Consider the following 19,484-nt stretch of genomic DNA (forward strand, 5'->3'; position numbering starts at 1 on the left):
ACCCCAAATCGATTTCGACTTCCCTTCCTGACCAGTGTTCAGTTTATACTGCGGAGCTTTACGCTGTTCTCCAGGCTGTCCAATACACCCGTCGCCATCAGTGGACACAGTATGTTATCTGTTAAGGTTCTCTCAGCTCTCTCCTCAGTCAAGCTCTCTACCCTGTCCACCCTCTGGTCCACCGGATTCAGGACTGTCTGCACTTGCTCCACTTGCGGGGCGTCTCTGTGGCGTTGCTCTGGATCCCAGGACACGTTGGTATCTGTGGCAATGAGGCGGCCGATATAGCGGCCAAGGCTGCAGTCTCTCTTCTTCGGCCAGCTGTTCACATGATTCCCTTCGCCGATCTATGGAATGTTTTATGTCGTCGTGTTGCTCTTTAATGCACGCACATTGCCCAATAATAAATTGCAGGACGTGAAAGCTCTTCCCTGTGCTTGGACCTCTTCCTCCCGAACTCGTCGTCGGGAGGAGGTAATTTTAACTAGACTCCGGATAGGGCACTGTCTTTTTAGCCATCGACATCTTTTAAGTGGCGACCTCCCACACTCCGTCCCCACTGCTCTCAACTGTGGACGGTGAGACACCTTTTACTTGAGTGCTCCTATTTTACTCCATTACGCGCTCGTCTACAGCTGTCGCCTGATATATATTCCATTTTAGCAGATGACACGCGATCAGCCGATCATGTTCTCGAGTTCATTAGTGCCAGTGAGACGACGTCAGTCATTTGAAGCTCTTTCTGGGGACAAACAACCCCCCTTCTATAGTGGTTTTTTGAGCTTTCCTTCTGTTTTTGGTTTCCCCAATTTTTTGAGTTTTGCTCCCGTTGCTGCTGGTTTCCAGTTTCGTTTTTTTTCCTAAGTCACAGACCGGGTGCTAATGACCGTAGTAGTTTTGCGCCCTAAAAACATAACAAAAAAAAGAGGGGGGGGGGGGGGGGGCGACCAGCAGTCCGCAGTTGTTTGTTGATGATGTAGTGTATGGGAAGGTGTCATCACTAAGTGGCAATAGGTGGATACAATATGACTTAGGAAAAATTCCTAGTTGGTGTGATGAATGGCAGATAGCTCTAAATTAGAAAAAAATGTAAGTTAATGTGGATCAGTAGGAAAAACAAGCCGGTGGTGTTTCTATGTGATAAGAGGCTTTCCTGGCGTATGTGTTGTTTCCAGGGCTCTCGGGTGTCCAGTCGGATGGGATCGTTAAGTCCCACAATATTTCGGCGAATAACCTTTCCACCATCAGGTGGTTCTGATGGAATGGTCTGTCTGCTCATTGTCGGTGTTATTTATGTCCGTTAGTCGGGCTTCGATTCCCAGCGCTGATTGTCCGATTGTGGCTGCCGACATTCCGATAGTGAGTGCCGACGCTTTGATTGCGGCCGCCGACAATCCGTTTGCAGTCGCAAACCCAGATCCCGCTGTCCCGGCATTGCACAGTGTGGAATCCCGTGGAGTGACCCCGACAGCCGTCATGGCAGAATCTTGTGGCCACTTGAGGTGTGATTCCTTTATGGAGCTAAGTAATGGTTTCTGTGCCTCGCTGATTGAAAACCTGTGTCTTGGTTTATGAGAATGGCCATTACGCAATTTTCAATGGCCTCCTTGAAGATGCTCTCCCAGTAGAAGCTGGTGGGGGCCAGAATCTCGGTCTCTTCGTATTTTGCATTGTGTCCAGTTTCCAAGCACTGGTGCAAAGATCTACTACTACTACTTTCCGGATGGCAGCACCAGTCCCGAAAATTTAGGATTCCATCTCGTAAGTAACAGAGCTTCCTGACTACTTGCACATATTTGCATCTTTCAGTTATTATTGGATTAGACAGTACAATTGCTTTAATGTAGGAATACACAGACCGTGGGCCACATGTGGCCCATCATTCATCTGATGGTGGCCTGCCCCTGAGCATTTGTTCTAAAAAAACTTACTTATCTTTCATTCCCTCTGAGAAAGGAGAGAGAACTTGCTTCTTTCGAGCCATGCCAGTCTAGATGGTATGGGGGCAGGGGGTTGCAATTTGGAATAATAGCTCATCATTTTTGAACCAGCACAACAAGAGCTGCTGGTGAATCAACTGGGAACAACACTGTTTAATTGACAGTAGTCTAGTTTTGTGCATGTCTACAACAAAAATTGAGCCCAACATCAAAGCAGTTATGAAATCAACAGAGTGCCCTGTTCGCGAGAACTTTTTTTTGTCCTCATTATATGAGGGTTGGAACTTAAATAGTGGCAACTATACAAAAGAGTTACGTGTTTGCACCTGTTACTGTCCTTCAAAGTAGTCACCAGCGTCGTGTAGAACCTGTTGCCAGCAATATGGAAGGTGTAGTATACCATTAGCAGAGCCTGTTCTGTTGATGGTGCGAATGGAGTGGTCTGCTGCCTGTTGAATCTCTGGAACATTTCTGAAGCGAATGGAATCAAATCAAAGTCACAAGAACTTGAGTCTGGGGAGTATGGTGGATGGTACAGTACTTCCCAGTCATATCAACTGAACAGAGCAGCCACAGCTTGCACTGTATGCGCCCGCGCATTTTCGTGCAAAATGACGGGTGGGTTGCACAGAAAGTGTTGCCACTTCTTTCGCAAAGCTGGTCGCATGTGATGCTCCAAAAACGAGCGGTAATACTGTGTGTTGATGGTCTTCCCTGGAGGAACGTAATGCGTTAGGATGACACCATCACAGTTGTACATGAGAATCACTGTACTGGGCTCTGATGCACTTTCGACTTTCACGGTGCCATTTTTTGGATTGGCGTTTCAGTTTTGGCTCGTACGATGTGGCCCATGTCTCATCCAGTGTTATGATATGGCGTAAGAAAGCCTCTCCTTCGCACTCACAGCACTCCAAGTGCATCTGAGCAGTGTCGTAACGCATCTATTTCTGCATTTCTGTCGAGTCATGCGGAACCCGTCGTGATGCAATTTTTCGCATGCCCAGGTGTTCCTTCAGGATGCGAAGCACAGTCGTATGCGCTGATCCGGTTTCGTAAGCGAGCTCACTAATCGTAAGGCGTTGATCACTGTCCACTAATGCGGCAACAGCATGCACTTCTTCTTCAGAGACACTAGGACGACCTGCTTGATGCACGTCTGCCACAGTTCGCCGACCTTTGTTGAAGGCTTTTACTCGACGTGCCACTATTCTGTACAGCATTGTCGATTCTTCGCACATCTTGTGAAGACCTTGATGACACAGTCGTGCTGTTCGACCTCTGGCACATTCAATCTTGATCCAACTCTGTTGTTCCTGTTTCGAAATCATAGTGACACCGTTACATTAGACCACTCACTCACAAGTGACTGTGTTTCAGTCGGTTGTGTGTATGCCGGTGACGTGGGATGGGCGAGTCCATTTGCTCGGAGGTAAGGTAGGTATGACGACGTGTGCTATCGCCAACAATAGTAGATTCCATTGCACAGTGTCACCACAGCAATGTTTCCAGCCACTATTTAAGTTCCAACCTACGTAGAAGAATAAGGTACAGAAATTTTGATGCCTTTAATGCATTTGGGAAAATACCAAAATTTAATTCTTTTGGGTCCTATACTCTCTGAAAGGTTAAGTCCCATCTACATAGTTCAGAGAAACTGGTATTGGTGGTGGTGATGGTGGGGGGGGGGGGATGGGGGGGCGGGGGATCCTGGTGGCACGAGTTGTGAAGCAGTCATTGAAATTGAGCACATTTTGCTTGTCAGCGTGTCTGCCACTAGGTGGTCAGCTCATCTCTTTTCTGCATTTTGGTACGGCCATTTGTCTGAGAGGCTGCGATGAACAAAGTATAGTATAGTATAGAGCTTGTTTTTACTCTACAGTATTGTATTCTGAGAGAGAGCTATTACCTGGAAATTAACGAATTTTTGGAACGTTTCCTGTCTGGAACAGCTCCACATTAGAATCGGCTGTATTTTACTCCTTTCTCCAGGGAAGCCGTCGCTGGTGCGGGAGACGTCGCGGTTCTCCCTGCTGGACACGATTCGACACCCCGTGGAGAGTGTCAAGAAGAAGATGGTGCTGCGCAAGGAGGACGCACTGACGGGGGTGGTACTGGAGCCCAAGCTGGAGGAGCGGCTCAGGTGTGTGTGTGTGTGTGTGTGTGTGTGTGTGTGTGTGTGTGTGTGTGTGTGTGTGTGTGTGCAGGTGCAGGTGCAGGTGCAGGTGCAATTCACACTGAGGCAATACGATGCAGAAGTAACTCGCATTGGCAGAGTGCATAGAAACATAATGGAAGTGACCCAATTGGTTCACGCTGGGATGGAAGTGGTACAACTCCAATACGTATATCCATCATATCGCCTGGCACAACACGGGGTACTGATCACTCAAGCAATTCATATTGTACGATATGAGGAGTGAAATTTCAAGTCGTGTGATTTGCTTGGGGGAGGGGGGGGGGGGGGGCAGGTAGATGAAGCAAATCTACATTCATTGCTTTAATTAGTTTCTCAGTAAAGCTTTCACTCTCACATAAAAAAAATAAGAAAAGCACAGTTTTTGGTTTTTGCTTGTTCTCTGCAGTCTTTCTCATTGGTTTTTGAGGAAACTACTTCCTAAAAAAAAATTATTTTTCCACCATTTGTACCCACACCTTGACAGTGAACTGATTTCCTTTTCGCTGTTACCCGTAGTTGTTGTGACACCTCAAAGTGAAGTACGCAGAGTGCATATTTTGAAAAGTTTTCAGTGAAAAATGTGGTCACTGGCCAGTTTGTTTGGTGCATCTTATGGCATACAGTAATACCACATTTTTACTCTTTCCAGCAGACTGTCCCAAAAAAATGTAAAATACAGGGAAATGTAAAATACCACAAAAGATAGGAAGCGCAACAAGTGAAAATGAATAAATTACTCTTACTGTCTTTCTCTTTATATTGTTCAAAATGTGAAATTAAAGCAATTTAAATTTTGCCTATTTAAAAAGAATATGAAAAACTGAAGCAGAAGTCTTTCTTCATGGGCAAAACCCAAAATGTATTATGTATTTAGGCGAGACTAGGAAGAGGTACAGCTTTCCTGCCAGCATTAAGGCTTATTATTGATATTCATTATAAAATAGGCTTATAGGCTGAGAAGTAATAAAGAAATAGAAGAATGCACAGACATACATGGTGGCATGAGAAAATGAAGACACATTAAAAGAATGGTACCACTGGACTGATAAAACAAATAGTAGAACTCTACGAAAACAGAAGTAAGGCCAAAACTGCGATTGAGGAGGATCTTAAATCAGCCGGTATAACTCAGGTAGACCTTACAGACAGGAAAACGTTCAGACAAAAGATATTTGATTGAAAAGTTGGTCAGAGGGAAATTAGAAAACAGACTGGAACACCATGGTCTGATGAAAGGAAGAGACACTTCATTATGAAAGGATGAAACAAATTTGGGCACAAAGATAGCCCAACCACCAAACGTGACACTGATGGATTGTACCTCGTGTGGTCCTACTGGGCCCATTTGTGAATAATAATAATGGCGCTAAAACTTTGTAACACAACATTCCTTAAAACATTAAAGTTTGCAGTGAAAAATGTTGTCACTGGCCAGTTTATGTTCGGTGCATCTTATGGCATACAGTACACATTTGCACTGATTGTTTCACCTCATCGTAAGAAAATGCACCAGTAGAATGCCATGTACATCCCTGTAGGCTGTGCAGATGACTTTTGGAGGTATTGTGATTGACTTCACTTTAGTCTTTACTGCTGACACGCTTTACCTCAGTCATTTCGATTTTTGAATGGAACTGTGATGAAACTGGAAAATATCAAAAATAAAATTTTGCCACCATCTTTGTTGTAATGTTTTCACAAGTGACGTGCACTGCCAACACACTGTTTTCTTTGTTGCTCTGTAAATGTTTTTGGTATCAATGAGCACAAAGTTTTCAAAACACAATTTTTGTCAGAAACAGTTGTGTGAAGAAATGGCCTCAAAATTTGTGGGAAGTTCTTAGAGCGAATACTGTAAACATCCTGTATGAGTTCTTCAACTGCACAAACCATTTCTTCATTAATTGTAACATGGACATACACTTTGGTTGTCATCATGCACTTCATCACAACTTTATTGAACAGTCATACCAGTCTCCTTGCCATTGAACCACTAGCCACATTTTCCCCATACAGCTCACAAATCTATCATAGAGTGTTGTCTGGTTTAGTGTTTTTTTAATTTATAAAACAAATGACAGACCTAATCACACATTGCCATTCAAAACAAGTACTGTACAGCATAAACAGTACACAGAGAACACACCTCCTTTGCCTTGACTCAAAGCAACTACTGCACATGCAGTGAACTGCGATTGTAGCACTGCCGTGGAAAGAAATAAAAGCAAGAATTAACTTTCTTCACGTACGTCATATAGTATATCAAAAGTTGAATGTCAAATTCCCTGCACTACTAAAAACTGAAAGAATAGGAAAAGTATCAGCCAAACATTTCAGAACATCAACATTTATTTGTTCCAGAAAATGTATACCATACGAAGGTTCTTATTTTTCAAGTTTGAGTTTTTCATTTGGATTACCTTTCCAAGGTTTTTTCCATTGTGCAAAAAAAGTGAGTGTGTGTACTTTGGACTCAGTAGGAAAGTGGAAGGGATATCACTCCACTTCTACATGAAGATGGGGAGGGGGCTAAAATGCCTAAAAATCTGAAAAAAATATTGTTTAGCAGTACGTGATTAACCAGCTCTCAAGTTGATTATTAAAATTGCTGTATTAACATCAATAGTTCTATGTATGAATCTACTGTGTACAGCATTTGTGAGTCAAATACGGCAAAAAAAAAAAAAAAAAATAAATAAATATATTTTCTGTTAAACATTCGTATTCTTTGAGGAAGTCTCATTTTTTACCATGGAAACTTACGGGGAAACTTGTATACAACCTGAGACACATACTGCAGATGTTTCTCATTTTTGGAAATTATTCATTGTAGTCCTTCGTTAGCATGGTGCATTTCTCGACTAGTTATTCATCAGCTTACAGTTTTACAAGTGGATTTAGTGTGTTGACAAAATCTTCATTTCATTACACAGCAAACAATCTGTCTTAGGGAACATGTTACTCAAATGAAATGTGGTGAAAAGTACTTTTATTTTATTAGAAACAAACTGTCAGTTATTGATAATATCTGGTATCTGATTGATTACTGCTTCAGTTTTTTTAATCGAATGACAATTTAAATGCCCTCCTGATTGCTGTTATATCAGATTTAATGCATAGAAGCTACTGTGATGGTTGGGTTCGATGGACCTCAAAACAATCTTCTAAATGTAGAGCAACACTACACTTTTTTTTACACTGGCATGCACTTTCATTTCTTCCTTCTCTTGAGTGAGACATAACATGCCTTTTGTGACATTACTTTTCTTTTCAATTGGATGTACATGCATTACGAAACGAGTCTACAGTTTTGCCTGAAGTTGCCTAGTGATGGTACTTGTTTTGGCAGTCTATAGAGACTACGCTGAAGGCTTGGAAAGCTATTAATATACGTGATGTTGTTTTCCAAGCAGCCAAAGCATGGGGTAAAGTGGAGAGCACCACCATAATGAAGAGCCGGAGAAAATTGTGGCCATCCATTGGTGATGCCGAGTTGGATCCAGTAGTGAGTGGCAGCGATGAGCCACTCAATTCGGAATTATCAATCACTTTGTACACTGACATGTTCCACAACCTTCCAGTCGGAGAGGAAATTGATGAAGAAGATGTTGCTAAGTGGCTGAATGAGGAAAACTGTGATACAGATCAATGTTTAACAGATGAAGAAATAGTCAGAAGCATGCAAGAAAGTAATGATGAAAGTGATGAAGAAGAGTACACAGGAGGAGAGGGCATCAACATTTCTCTGAAGCTGCCGAGGTCTTCCTGGAGTACATTATGAAACAACCAGATTCGTGCAGTACTGATGTAATGGTTGTAAAGCGGTTGCGTGATACAGCACGCCACCATCGCTTATCATCATTGCCAGAGTTAAAAATTAGGGACATGTTTCATAGTGAGAGATATGAATGAATAATTATGTACAATATACACTCAAGGACTAAGTTTTCTTTGAAAATTAATGTATTTTTGGATTTAATAAAGCATATCTTCTATGTTTTAAAATTTTATCCTTGGGTTTAATAAAATACAGTAAACTACACTCCTGGAAATTGAAATAAGAACACCGTGAATTCATTGTCCCAGGAAGGGGAAACTTTATTGACACATTCCTGGGGTCAGATACATCACATGATCACACTGACAGAACCACAGGCACATAGACACAGGCAACAGAGCATGCACAATGTCGGCTCTAGTACAGTGTATATCCACCTTTCGCAGCAATGCAGGCTGCTATTCTCCCATGGAGACGATCGTAGAGATGCTGGATGTAGTCCTGTGGAACGGCTTGCCATGCCATTTCCACCTGGCGCCTCAGTTGGACCAGCGTTCGTGCTGGACGTGCAGACCGCGTGAGACGACGCTTCATCCAGTCCCAAACGTGCTCAGTGGGGGACAGATCCGGAGATCTTGCTGGCCAGGGTAGTTGACTTACACCTTCTAGAGCACGTTGGGTGGCACCGGATACATGCGGACGTGCATTGTCCTGTTGGAACAGCAAGTTCCCTTGCCGGTCTAGGAATGGTAGAACGATGGGTTCGATGACGGTTTGGATGTACCGTGCACTATTCAGTGTCCCCTCGACAATCACCAGTGGTGTATGGCCAGTGTAGGAGATCGCTCCCCACACCATGATGCCGGGTGTTGGCCCTGTGTGCCTCGGTCGTATGCAGTCCTGATTGTGGCGCTCACCTGCACGGCGCCAAACACGCATACGACCATCATTGGCACCAAGGCAGAAGCGACTCTCATCGCTGAAGACGACACGTCTCCATTCGTCCCTCCATTCACGCCTGTCGTGACACCACTGGAGGCGGGCTGCACGATGTTGGGGCGTGAGCGGAAGACGGCCTAACGGTGTGCGGGACCGTAGCCCAGCTTCATGGAGATGGTTGCGAATGGTCCTCGCCGATACCCCAGGAGCAACAGTGTCCCTAATTTGCTGGGAAGTGGCGGTGCGGTTCCCTACGGTACTGCGTAGGATCCTACGGTCTTGGCGTGCATCCGTGCGTCGCTGCGGTCCGGTCCCAGGTCGACGGGCACGTGCACCTTCCGCCGACCACTGGCGACAACATCGATGTACTGTGGAGACCCCACCCCCCACGTGTTGAGCAATTCGGCGGTACGTCCACCCGGCCTCCCGCATGCCCACTATACGCCCTCGCTCAAAGTCCGTCAACTGCACATACGGTTCACGTCCACGCTGTCGCGGCATGCTACCAGTGTTAAAGACTGCGATGGAGCTCCGTATGCCACGGCAAACTGGCTGACACTGACGGCGGCGGTGCACAAATGCTGCGCAGCTAGCGCCATTCAACGGCCAACACCGCGGTTCCTGGTGTGTCCGCTGTGCCGTGCGTGTGATCATTGCTTGTACCACCCTCTCGCAGTGTCCGGAGCAAGTATGGTGGGTCTGACACACTGGTGTCAATGTGTTCTTTTTTCCATTTCCAGGAGTGTATATCACCTATGTTTTCAAAATACATAAAAAACAAAATAAGTGAATAAAATAAATTTCAGGCACTCAGTGATCTGGCACTTCCGCTAATCCGGCCCCCATATGTGCCAGGAATGGCCGAATTAGCGAGAGTCTAATGTATATGCAGTTGCGTATGGAGCATATTACAATAAATAACCTTTATCGGGAACTTTCATAAACATAAGTATGACTACAGCTACATCCTTAGTAACAGCTCATACCTCTCTGATTTTGAATCCCTGTTACAGGGACATCGCCATCGCGACAAAGAACACGCGGCGTAACCAGGGTATGTACCGCAACATCTTGATGCACGGTCCTCCGGGAACCGGCAAGACGATGTTCGCAAAGGTGAGTGGTGGCAGCTTTCTCCTTTGTTGGGTAGTAGAATACTATTTGAAAGAGTTAACAGTATTTTCGAAGGTTAATGAAACTGAGGTTGTTGACATTTAAATCTTGTATGGAATGTTCACACTACAGTGGTACATGTATGTTGATTTGAAGCTTCCTGCAGATCAAAACTCTGAGCTGGATTGGGATTCAAACCAGGGACCTCTGAATTTCACAGGCAGTGCTCACAGTGAGTGAACTACCCGGGCACGACTCAGGACCCACCCTCACGTCGTTACTGCTCTAAGTTAATAAGAGCTTTGTCCAGTTTTAATCTGCTAGGAAGTTTTGAATCATCAGAATGAAAATTCATTCTGAAATTCCATTGCTCAATATACGGTGAGTCTGAACTCCGCTGATACATTTTCAGAGGTTGTTGAGGAGTACCTTCTGAGTATTTTGGTGTAAGGGACCCACGGTCTCTGACAGCTTTTTAGAATAATAATGTAATTGTGATAAATTCAGTTTGTTACCTTAGTCACCTTTGTACCTGAGAAAATATCTTCACAGAAGTGAAGAACCCTGTAATATGAAATCTTCAATATGCACAAAACAAAACAAAACAGCATCGGGTTTTTCATGGATTACTGTACGGATGACATGGTTGGTGTCGCTGTGGTGACAACTGAACATTGTGTCATTTTGGTGCTCTTCCATTGCATTCAGTGAACCTTTAGTGAACCCATACATGAAGTGCATATCAGCCAAATCTTCATCAGTAAACCTGGCTGTAGTACCTCTGTGTATCATGTTAACACACTACTAACACGGCTGGAAAACAAAACCCTAGACAGAACTTGGCTTTATGTATGTATGTATGTATCTATATAATAGAAGGAAACATTCCACGTGGGAAAAATTATATATAAAAACAAAGATGAGGTGACTTACCAAACGAAAGCGCTGGCAGGTCGATAGACACACAAACAAACACAAACATACACACAAAATTCAAGCTTTCGCAACAAACTGTTGCCTCATCAGGAAAGAGGGAAGGAGAGGGGAAGACGAAAGGAAGTGGGTTTTAAGGGAGAGGGTAAGGAGTCATTCCAATCCCGGGAGCGGAAAGACTTACCTTAGGGGGAAAAAAGGACAGGTATACACTCGCACACACGCACATATCCATCCACACATACAGACACAAGCAGACATATTTAAACTTAGATCATATTTAAACTTAGACATATTTGGTCTTTAAATATGTCTGCTTGTGTCTGTATGTGTGGATGGATATGTGCGTGTGTGCGAGTGTATACCTGTCCTTTTTTTCCCCTAAGGTAAGTCTTTCCGCTCCCGGGATTGGAATGACTCCTTACCCTCTCCCTTAAAACCCACTTCCTTTCGTCTTCCCCTCTCCTTCCCTCTTTCCTGATGAGGCAACAGTTTGTTGCGAAAGCTTGAATTTTGTGTGTATGTTTGTGTTTGTTTGTGTGTCTATCGACCTGCCAGCGCTTTCGTTCGGTAAGTCACCTCATCTTTGTTTTTATATATGTATGTATCTATGTATGTATGTATGTAATTGAACTGGGTATCTAGAAACAACGTAGAGGCTTTGTCCCCGCCGTAGCCTTCAGTGGTACACAACCCCACAACAGGCTACAGCAGTCCACCCACCCCACCGCCGCCTCACACCGAACCTAGGGTTATTGTGCGGTTCGGCCCCCAGTGGACCCACCCCTTGTATGATGACTGTTAATTCAAACAGATTCACAGTACTAAGCACTTGAGTACACAAAACCAGAGCTGAAGATAGCAAGGTGATTGCTAAAGATCTTGTGAATAGTAGTAACTGGTATGCTCAGATTTATAACATTTTTATACAGAAAATTTACAAATTTTGTGATATTTTAAAAAATGCCAATTCTGCATTATTTTGCGAAACAATCATTAATTTCACATTATCATTTTTTGTGTTGAGGATATCCCTCAACAATGCCTGAAAGTTTGTTGTTGGAGGTCTGGTTCACCATGTATACTATCCTGGTCAGAATATTGGATGATGCTTACACAGCTGTGTTTTGTGGTTATTGACGTTCAAGCTGTTTTACTTATTTTACAGGACAAGAGTCGCAGTCTGCGAATAAAATACTTAATGTGATGCCGGTGTGTTTTTTATTAGGCTCTCAGTGACGTCATTAAAAATGTATTGCACGTGGTAAACAAACTGACTAATTCCATAGGGGTGCATTTATGCAGCAGCCTCAATGCACATCGCTGCTTGCATGTTCACGTTGCTAGCTGAGTGCAATATTGTATTGGTGCGAAGTGAAAAGATATGCCTTGCATTGTCTGATGATAGTAGTTGTGATTTGTTTGCAACAAAAGTACGATTATTAGCTAGGAGTCCGCCTCAATAGCTGAGTGGTCAGTGCAGTAGCATGCCATGCGAAGTGGCCCACGTTCGATTCCCGGCTGGGTCAGAGATTTTCTCCAATTAGGGACTGGGTGTTGTGTTGTCTTCATCATCGTCTCATCCCCATCGACACGCAAGTCACCGAAGTGGCATCACCTAAAAAGACTTGCACCAGGCGACCAATCTACCCAACGGGAGGCCCTGGACACACGACATTTCTTTAGCGAGGGAAAGAAGAGGTCATATGGGGAGCAGCCTTCGAATGGAGAATGTCCAGACTGTGACTACTTTCACACGTTTTAACCAAAAAGAAAAAAATATATATCTGGAGCAATTTTTGAATCAGAGACCAATGTCCCAATATATTATCCAGTTTATTTTAAATATTATTGTACCCAAAAATTGTGAAAATGAAATTTATAGAAGAGTTGTTGAAATCTGAGGAGAATTATGAATGACTTTCGGAACTCTAGGGTGAGCTGAACGCTTTGTTGATGGCAAGAAATGTTCTGGTGACATGAATCATTTTTTTTTAAATCACAAGGGATAGGCCTTCTATTGGAAGTTTGGTGTACCAAACTAGATTAAAATGGTTTACAAAATTTTAACATCTTGTGATGTGAATAAGAGACTAGCTAATGAGGATGCACATAAGAGACTTGTTGATGCAATCTAAATACGGATAACATTTTTGTCGTTCATGTAGTCTTGTAGACCATACAGAATTATTGCAAAAACTGTTAATTGTAGCTTGTTGAATTCTGAATTTAAAAAACTTCATTTGCAGCCATGAAAATGACAAAAACTGGTTCAATTAAAATTTCGAAGACCACGAGTACACAAACTACACTAGTATATGGCCCAGTGTTGCGCATGTTATGGGCGGCGACTTTGAGATCCTGAGGGATGCCTGAAACGGAGAGCATCCCAGACTGCCCCTGGGAGCTTCAATGCCAAGAATCGTTACTCAGCTTTTGGCTAGATCAACGTTAACTTTTTTTGTGGTGGTGGGGAGAGGGGGGGGGGGGGGGGAGAATCGGTGTTCTTTATTCTTAATAATATACAGTGAAATTGCCGACAAGTTTTACAAACACCAGATCTTTTACACCATACGTAAATAGCTTCATCTTGATGCAATTTATGTTGTCCACAACTCCTGAGTACAAAGGACATCATACAATAAAAATAAGATGTGCCAATACCCTTACTAAAAATTTCACTAACAGTAGAAGTCCAGCAAGTTGTGATGTCACATTTATTAAAACTTTCAAGACCACTGCTATTCTCTGTATTTGCACAGCGCTACTGTTTAAGAGGCCACTGATAATACTGAAATCAGTACTGGAGCCAAGGAGAAAGGCGAAAGGCGTTGCTTCTCACGCTGTCCATGATTGTCCTTTTGTTTTTGCACATGGTATTCGGAATTTTTCGCTTATAAAGGATGATAAATTTAGTCATGGTACTGGATGGCTTACCGTGGCTATTGCTCACTGTGGAGGTGTTGAGAGTATTGGTGACCTTGAAACTTTTAATAGCTGTGACATCATAACTTACCATACTTTTAATGTTGGGGAAGTTTTTGATAAGGATATTGGAACATTGGTGGCAATCTCGGTGAAATCTTTCAGTTAGACAGTTCACACACACAAACTGCGGTGGCCCGGTGTAATGTTAAGCTCTCACTGTACAGCTTAGGCGTTTTCGTGGACTTACTTGTTGAAGAATGCTGGTTCTGCTTTCTTGCAGCGCCGATGTCTTCTGCTAGCACCGGACGCCTATCCAAAGATTTCACAGCTAGGAAGGGGAAATTTTCACTCTCTCGCTCTCTCTCTCTCTCTCTCTCTTCTTATTTAAAAATATGCCACTCGTGGAATATCATTCAATGTACCAGAACATATTTATTTCTACTTTGTACAAAAAACAAATGACGTAAGCCCACACATTACTGGGCACCCAAGATCAGTTAATTACACATTTTTGAACACAATTAATACATAAGCTTTTATCGTGGCTGACTATCCACGTCCAGTCCACATACTCTCAACAGCAGTTCAGCTTCTACTAAACAGTCACTATCTCGAGTCACTCCATTTGTTTTTCAACAATACAAAGCTACATTACTCTTTGCAGCCGGCCACGGAGCTTCCGAGCCATATTTGGTTATTCTTGGCAGGTCGCGCTGAACACTTGCCAGCGCCGACGAATTATCTCCCTTCCAGTTTCGCCTGCACAAACAATAAATGGGTGCAATATCCCATGCTCATCCTTATGCCCTGCTTTAAAATAACACGTGTTCGAAACGGCTGGAACACAAGTGTCTCCACGGGGGGAGGTGGGGGGGGGGGGGAGGTACTTGGTGGATTTAGCTTCTATTTCGACTCTTCTGTTTCTGCTCCAACGACTCATAAATCCTGTGAAGACTTGTACAGCGATTTGGGCCCTCTTACAGTTAGCGGTAACACAGTATTTGCTCTCCACAGTCACAGCATGTGTAATATCAGTTTCTAATTCCATTTTCTTAACATTAAAGCATGTAGTATGAGATTCTTTCGCAAATTCACTGAGTGTGCCACAATCTGACGGTGGAACCATTTTTGTCCGGCAGAGGCTGGCGGCCCACTCGGGCATGGACTACGCCATAATGACGGGTGGTGACGTGGCGCCGATGGGCCGCGAGGGTGTGACGGCGGTGCACAAGGTGTTCGACTGGTCGCAGCGATCTACACGCCGTGGACTGCTGCTGTTTGTGGACGAGGCGGACGCGTTCCTGCGTAAGCGCTCGTCGGAGACCATCAGCGAGGACCTGCGCGCCACGCTCAACGCCTTCCTCTATCGAACGGGCGAGCAGTCCAACAAGTGAGCCTCGCAACTTAGACCGCAGGCATACCTGCCGCTCAGCAAACGTTCCTTCAGTAACTGCTTGGCACTGTGCTTCAATACCTGAGGAAAATTGTCGAGTAACGTCTTTTTCCTGTTATTGCAGTCCTGTATTTATGCGAGGGCTGATCCAGAAGTAAGGTTCCCGAACGGCTCCAGCCACGTGGGAAGGTGATAGGCGAAGTCTGTCAACACTGCTATGCACAGCTGTCTCCCCATTCGCAATTGCGCCCGGCTGCGCTTGGCTGTGGCGCTCAGTATTGGCTCGGCAGCTATCCGTAGTGGAGGTCCCCATTGTTTATGGCACCAAGTGCGAGATTCGTTACATAATTCAGATTTTTAGGAGTCTCCCATTTCAGTTTCTTCAGTATCCCTGTGACACTCTCCCATGGATTAACCAAACCTGTGACCATTCATGCAGCCCTTCTCTGTATATGTTAAATATCCCCTGTTAGTTCTATCTGGTACAGGTGCCACACACTTGAGCAATGTTCTAGGATGGGTCGTTCGAGTGATTTGTAAGCGATCTCTTTTGTAGACTGATTGCACTTCACCAGTATTCTACCAATAAACTAAAGTCTACTATGTGCTTTGTGTGGCTGAACTTATTTGGTCGCTCCATTTCATATCCCTACAAAGTGTTACACCCAGGTATTTGTATGAGGTGACAGATTCCAACAGTGACACATTGATATTATAGTCATAAGATACTACATTTTTTTCGTATTGTGAAGTGCAAAAGTTTACATTTCTAAACATTTAGAGTAAGTTGCCAATCGCTGCACCATGTTGAAATCTTATCAAGATCTGACTGAAGATTTATGCAGCTTCTCTCAGATAGTACTTCATTATAGATAAACCGCATCACCTGCAAAAAAGTCTGATTTTACTATTAACGTTGTCTACAACATGAACGGCAAAGGTCCCAGCACACTTCTGTGGGGCTCATCCGAAGTTACTTCTACATCTGATGATGACTCATCAAAGGTAACATGCTGTGTCCTCCCCACCAAAAAGTCCTCAGTCCAGTCACAAATTTCAGTTGATACCCCATATGATCATACTTTTGACAATAAGCGTAGGTGCGGTACTGAGTCAAATGCTTTTCGGAAATCAAGAAATGCTGCATCTACGTGAGTGCTACAACCCAAAGCTCTCAGTATGTCATGTGAGAAAAGTGCGTGTAAAGTTTCACATGATCCCTGTTTTTGAAATCTGTGCTGGTTGGCATTGAAGAGGTCATTCTGTTCAAGGCACCTCATTATGTTTGAGCTGAGAATATGTTCTAAGATTATACGACAAATCGATGTCAGGGATATTGGATGGTAGTTTTGTCGTTCGCTTTGGCTACCCTTCTTGTAGATGGGTGTGGCCTGTGCCTGTTTTCCAAGAACTGGGTATGGTTTTTTGTTCGAGGGATCTGTGATAGATTATAGTTAGAATAGGGGATAAGTAACTTAACTTGTTTGTTTGTTGTGTGTGACCATACACGTATCCCTGTTAGGTTCATGCTGGTGCTAGCTTCCAACACACCTGAGCAGTTTGACTGGGCAGTCAATGATCGGCTGGACGAGATGGTGGAGTTCTCGCTACCGGGACCCGAGGAGCGCGAGCGACTCGTCCGGCTCTACTTCGACAAGTTTGTCCTGCAGCCGGCCGCTGAGGGCAAGAGGTGAGGATTGCACTACATGAATCTCTCTCTCTCTCTCTCTCTCTCTCTCTCTCTCTCTCTCTCTCTCTGTGTGTGTGTGTGTGTGTGTGTGTGTGTGTGTGTGTGTGTGTGTGTGTGTGTGTGTGTTTTCGGGGGGGGGGGGGGGCAGGGGGGGTCGTGCGTATATGCATGCCAAAACTCTCGTTGCGGTTGAGCTGGGATGTGTCAATCTTTTACACGGTGGTGACTTGTCTGGAAAATGTGCAAAGTTGGGAGTTCTCTGTGAAATTGAGTGTACTGAGTGAGTTGAGGAAGCTTCAGAGAATTCTGATAGACTCGAGGATTGATCTGTTCATCAATTGAAAGAAATGTTCAGAGTCATTTTGTTACAAGTCGTATTAAGTGTCTATGCCAGAAATTGTCATTTGTGGAGTCTCATAAGGAAATTTCAGGTACTGATTTGAACTGTTGTAGCATTTTTTGCTATCTCAGGTGCAATTTTTTGTTTTCCTGGGAAATGTTTGTTATTGCAGTGTGTGATTGGGATCCAGGTCCAGGTTGTGATTATCAGCACGGCAGAATTTGGGGGGGGGATTTGTCATGTAGCAGCGAATTTTTCATTTCACACAAAAGTAAAAGCGTTTTTCAAATGAAAGAAATATATAAATGTGGAACCATATTTGAACAACATGTTTTGTAGACCAGAACTGAATATTCTGGCTTCGGTTCATTCTTGCTAATTTCAGTGCAAAGTACATCCAGTTTGAAAAGTTATGTGACATTGTCATCATAGTCTATTGAGGCACCCCAGTGACAATGGTTCAAAGTAGTGTCTTGCAAGAATTTCTCATAATGTACTTGAGGTTATTGTACAAGGCCATAGTGCAGTGATGGAAAACAGTAACAAAGGAATTGCTAAGGGCAGTAAGATCTTATGACAAAGAATTGAAGATAAAACTGTAAGTCCTAACTGAACTATGGATAATCAGTAATATCTAATATGGAAACTCAAAAAACTTCATTTTTGACCAGAAAAACAAGTAAAGCAAAGCTTACTGCCAGATACAACAATTGGTTCACAGAAATTTGGAATTTCAACCTAGAAAGTCCTGGAGATCTCAGGGAAATATCGTGATCAGACAGTTGCCCCCTGTTTTACCAGTGTGATGACATTTATGTGAAGTAAATATGCAGTGATTTTGGGTGTTATTGACTGATTCAAGTACTGTGTTATGCGAAAGAAATTGAGAGGGTATTCTGATACCATGGATTATACTGCTTATCTCATCACTGCAAAAAAAAAAAAAAAAAGAGAGAGAGAGAGAGAGATACAAATTTGAAAATAAATACTTTATTAAGAATTTCATTTTTTCAGCACTGGCAGTTACCCGAAATTTTTTTGGTGGTGGTGAATCTGTGTGCTTCCATTGAGCTGACTGGTGCTTTATTTCTGGATTGAAAAATGGCATCCACGTCTCATCCATTGTCACAACCGACGAAAAGAAAGTCCCATTTGTGCTGTCGTTGCGCGTCAACATTGCTCGACAACGTGCCACACGGGCAGCCGTGTGGTCGTCCGTCAGCATTCGTGACACCCACCTGGATGGCACTTTTCACATTTTCAGGTCGTCGTGCAGTATTGTCTGCATAGAACCCACAGAAATGCCAACTCTGGAGGCGATCTGTTCAACAGTCATTCCGCGATCCCCCAAAACAATTCTCCCCATTTTCTCGATCGTGTCGTCAGACCGGCTTGTGCGAGCCCGAGGTTGTTTCGGTTTGTTGTCACACGATATTCTGCCTTCGTTAAACTGTCGCACCCACGAACGTACTTTTGACACATCCATAACTCCATCACCACATGTCTCCTTCAACTGTCGACGAATTTCAATTGGTTTCACACCACGCAAATTCAGAAAAACGAATGATTGCACGCTGTTCAAGTAAGGAAAACGTTGCCATTTTAAGTATTTAAAACAGTTCTCGTTCTCGCCGCTGGCGGTAAAATTCCATCTGCCGTACGGCGCTGCCATCTCTGGGACGTATTGACAATGAATGCGGCCTCATTTTAAAACAATGCGCATGTTTCTATCTCTTTCCAGTCCGGGGAAAAAAAAAACGGCGGCCTTAGAACTTGAATGCACCTCGTACATGGAACGGTTTCATAGCTTAACTGACTCCACAGTCATGTGTAAATCTTGCAGAACAAAAGCTTGGACGCATGCCACTTTTAACTCTAGAGGGAACAGAGGCCACAAAATTTGTGCATCATCTATTAATGAATGTTTGAAACATTTTATACATGATTTGGCACTCAGAACAAGTCTAGCAGGGAACTCGTTTGTTGCTTCCTCACATCCGCAGGGTAAGAGAAACCACATGTAGTGAGGATGAAGGAAAACATAGATCAAAGGTGAAGGTGGGGGAGGGGGGAATTCATTGGGCCCTCTACAGAGTGAATCAGAATTTCACTGACAAAATTTTACCATCTGAATATTTTGGCATAAGAGACCTGAGGTCTCTGGCAACTCATTACAGGGAAATAATGTAATTATGATTTATTCAGTGTGTTACAGTAATCAACCTGTGTCTGTGAAAATATCTTCGCATGA

At 43.6% G+C, this 19,484-nt stretch overlaps 1 protein-coding gene across 1 annotated transcript in view; it reads left to right on the forward strand.

Moving 5' to 3' along the window:
* LOC124553661 (ATPase family AAA domain-containing protein 3) overlaps positions 1 to 19,484 on the forward strand; it is a 110,387-nt gene that overhangs the window by 61,846 nt on the left and 29,057 nt on the right. Inside the window, exons 5-8 of the mRNA XM_047127541.1 lie at positions 3,933 to 4,083; positions 9,850 to 9,952; positions 14,950 to 15,200; positions 16,726 to 16,893. Coding sequence (XP_046983497.1) covers positions 3,933 to 4,083; positions 9,850 to 9,952; positions 14,950 to 15,200; positions 16,726 to 16,893 — 673 coding nt within the window. The remainder of the gene's footprint in view (positions 1 to 3,932; positions 4,084 to 9,849; positions 9,953 to 14,949; positions 15,201 to 16,725; positions 16,894 to 19,484) is intronic.

The sequence above is a fragment of the Schistocerca americana genome, chromosome 11, assembly GCF_021461395.2.
Source record: "Schistocerca americana isolate TAMUIC-IGC-003095 chromosome 11, iqSchAmer2.1, whole genome shotgun sequence".
Taxonomy (NCBI): domain Eukaryota; kingdom Metazoa; phylum Arthropoda; class Insecta; order Orthoptera; family Acrididae; genus Schistocerca; species Schistocerca americana.